General features: G+C 42.7%; 1 protein-coding gene across 4 annotated transcripts in view; it reads left to right on the forward strand.

Moving 5' to 3' along the window:
• Positions 1 to 3,353, forward strand: part of hivep2a (HIVEP zinc finger 2a) — a 98,216-nt gene extending 94,863 nt beyond the window's left edge. For 3 of the 4 annotated variants that reach the window (XM_034899323.1, XM_034899325.1, XM_034899324.1), the window contains 2 exons: positions 1,119 to 1,214; positions 2,179 to 2,943. In XM_034899323.1, the coding sequence (XP_034755214.1) occupies positions 1,119 to 1,214; positions 2,179 to 2,943 (861 nt within the window). Of the gene's footprint in view, positions 1 to 1,118; positions 1,215 to 2,178 lie in introns of all 4 variants that reach the window. The other variant, XM_034899326.1, reaches the window with a different exon arrangement.
• The last annotated feature ends 413 nt before the right edge of the window (positions 3,354 to 3,766 follow it).

The following is a 3,766-nucleotide window of genomic DNA, read 5'->3' on the forward strand; positions in this document are numbered from 1 at the left end:
AAGGTGTTAGAGTTGGGGGTTAGAGTAAGGGGGTTACGGTTGGGGAAGGGGTTAGGGGAATGGTTTAGAGTTGGGGGGTTAGAGTTGATGGGTTAGGGTAAGTGATTTATGGTAAAGGGTTAGGGTTTAGGCTAAGGGGGTTAGGTTTAGGTAAGGGGGTTCAGGTAAGGGCTTAGAGATGAGGGTTAGGGTAAGGGGGTTAGGGTTAGGGCTAACCCACCACCCCAACCTGCGTCCTTGCACAGACCTTGACGCTGGTGTACTTCGTCTCCCTACTTCCTTCTTCGCTCCCGTCATAATTCGCGAGGCCACTAGAGGGAGCCGCCATTATAAACGTAAAACTAAGTCGTAATTGCTGCTTGATCTTGCTGTTTTTTGGGGGGAGAACAGTTTCCTTTGTGAGCAGAAATGAACTTCTCACTGTTACCACTCCACTTTAAATACTTTCACCATTATTAAGGTGCTTAACTGTGATTTACCAAACCTTCTTCTGTGGTCCGGTGTTAAAAGGAAGGCAGAAATGCGGTAAGGAAAGCACAGAAAGAAGAAGGAGGAGGGAAGGAAAGCGCCTGGCAGACGGAGCAGAAACATTTAGAGAGGATGAGGGAACAAAGAGCGAGTCCGATTGAGAGTGTTAGAGAGAGGGATGATTGAAGATGGGGCTGCTAGGTTTTGGTGGTAATGGGATCTTGGCCGGCATTAGCGTGGTTAATAACACAGCTGTTTTTCTTCTTAAGAGCCCTACTCCAAACTCTGGCTCCTGCTGCCGGTCCCGCTCCAACAAGGCGTGAAGCAGAGACTGAGACTGGCTCGGCTCTGATAACCGGCCGCTCTCCCAATGATGGATTCATGTTTTCATACACAGGACGCTTTGCCTCAGCATCCATGCTTTGTGTGTGTTTTTCTAACCAACACCTGCTGTCCAGAACAACCACATCTTTAATCAAGGCCTACTAGTTTATTTAGTCATGAAATATTGGGTTTTTCATCGCAAAGCCCCAAATTTGGGTTTGTTGTAGCGAGCGCTGTGTTTGCTTTGTGGGAAAAGATATTAAATCAACTCGCTACCTATGATCACGTCCATGTTTTTTCACGTCTGTCTCCTCTCGTGTTTCCAGGAACATTGTCTGGGCTCGCCGTCGCCAGGGCAACGGGAGTCCATCCCACCTCACCCGGTTCTGTTCAGTCACCTTCCTCTCCACTCGCAACTCCAGGTACTCATTTTTATATTGATTTTTTCTTGTATATCTTGTTTTATTTTTAGCATTTAGCTGTGTTTAAAGAGTGAATTTTATAGAATTTATTTTAACATAATTTTCTATAATTGTATAATTTTTTACATTTTCATTTTTTGTAAAAATAAATTTGATTTTTTTTGTGAAAATAATTTTAATTTTTTGTGACAATAATTTAATTTTTTGTTTAAATAATTTCATTTTTTTTTTATAATTTAATTTTTTTTTTTAAATAAATTTAATTTAATTTTTTGTTAAAATAAATTGTATTTATTTTTTGTTAAAATAAATTGTATTTTATTTTTTGTTAAAATAAATTTTATTTATTTTTTGTTAAAATACATTTTTTTATTTTTTGTTAAAATACATTTTTTTATTTTTTGTTAAAATATTTTTTTTTATTTTTTGTTAAAATACATTTAATTTTTTTGTTAAAATACAATTTTTTTTTTTTAATCTTTTCATTTTGTCCATTATATGTATTTTTTATGACTTTATTTGTTAACATTTTTTATCATTTATTATAATATAATAGAGCCTTTATTGTGGACTATTTTCACACATTGGGTGCTCTGGTGCAGTGGTTCTCAAACTTTTTTCACTGATAAATCCCATTTAAAATATTAAAGCCAATTATCCGACCAGAGCAAATCATTCTTGTAAAAAAAAACATTTAAAAAGAAGCACATTAAAGTGCACATTGTAACAGAAAAACTAAATTTTAAATGTTCAGAATTGTCAAATGTTATTATGATATTGGTATAATAAATTTCAAAATTTTGCGTGACTTAAAAAAATATATATATTTAACTTTTCCCAAAACATATCTCACATACCCTCTACAGTACTCCAAAGTACCCCTACTGCTCTCGCGGTTTGGGTCCTTTCATGGTATTTGTTAACAAGCAGAAGAACTCTCTCAACATGTGAATTTTGGTTTCAGGTGCGTTCGCCGTTCCCGATGATCCCCATCGGAGGGATCCAGATGGTACACTCCGTCCCCGTGTCCGTCACCTCCGCTCTGGGCCAGCAGGGGCCCCAGCAGGTCGCCCCCCGCCTGCCGCTGCAGAAGAGCACCACGGAGGACTCCCCCGCCAGCGACGCCGCCTCCCCTCATTACACCTCCTTCACCGAGAGGGGGGCTCAGAGAGGGGGAGGGGCGGCGTCAGGAGGCGAGCAGCCGAGGACCTCGACTTCCCCTCAGCCGTCTCTGCAGGAGAGGGAGGGAGGAGGGGTGAGGAAGGAGCAGGAGGAGAGCATCCAGACCTGCACTAAAGCCATCGCCTCGCTCTGCATCGACTCCAGGGAGCTCGCCGAGAGAGGCGGGGGAGGGGCTAAAGATGGAGGCGGACCTTCCTCCTCCACCTCCTCTTCCTCTCCTTCCGCGCCGTCCCACCACCCCCAACAACAGCGGCGCTCGCCATCCGTCTCCATGTCGCCGCCGTCTCCGCACCCTTCGCCGTCTCCCCCACAGGGGCCCGTGATTCAGCACTTTAGCGGCCTGGAGCTCAGGCCCCCCCAGCCATCGTCAGTCCCCTCCGCCTCCCCTCGCTGCTCCCCCTCCCCCTCCCCCTCCGCCTCCGCCTCCTCTCCTCACCCTCCCAGCCCCGGGGCTGAAACCCTCCAGCCTCTCATGGTGCCCAAATCTCTCAAGCCGGAGAGAGACCGGGAGGCCGGAAGCACAAAGAGAAGCAAAGACGTGTCGTAGGGAAGAACAGGAGGGGAGAGACAATGGATTCTCTTTTTGGATTATAGGAAGGGATTAAGTGCAACAGAGAGAGAAAAAATATACTTTTGCACACTTTACACACATATTCAAACTTACAGTTCTCTCTCTCACACACACACACACACACACACACACACACACTCACACACACACATACAATGCATACAAAGAAAAACAGCTCTCGTCAAAAAAAAGACAAATGGACTTCTTCATTTTAAATGTTTGTGTACAGCATGCCTGTCCAAAGCGGGGCCTGTTCTCTGAAAACTTTCTTATTTAAAGACTCTACAGAGGACCCGCATACGGGGACACATGTACGGTAACTCCCACCAACACGAGCCCGACCAAAATCTGCTTAGTAAACGGAAAGAAAGGACTCTGTACGGTACAAAATCACAAAAAAAAGGATCAGACAGCTACGTGTGTGCCTTTTCTTTCATCTTTTTTGTTAGTTTTGTTGCTTATATTCTTATAAGCACTCAGAGCAGGAAGGTAAATGTAAATACAATACTATCACGTTTTGCGTATCAGCTTTGTAATAAATGCAACCCCCCCTTCCTTCTCCTTCCTTTTCCCTCCCCCACCTCCTGTGTTTCTTCCCTATTTTTTGGACACCTTAAAGTCTCGACAAGCGATGTGAAGTCATGAATATTACTATTACGTACGGTTGCACTAAAACATATTTTTATATGAGTGAAATTTTAAAAAATTGCTTTTTTCGTGTACAGCAGCAATTCTATAATACTATTTATTATTGTTACCATGTTTCATAAATTGTACATTTTTTTTCCTAAATGTCGTG

The sequence above is a fragment of the Etheostoma cragini genome, chromosome 18 (assembly GCF_013103735.1).
Source record: "Etheostoma cragini isolate CJK2018 chromosome 18, CSU_Ecrag_1.0, whole genome shotgun sequence".
Classification (NCBI taxonomy): Eukaryota; Metazoa; Chordata; class Actinopteri; order Perciformes; family Percidae; genus Etheostoma; species Etheostoma cragini.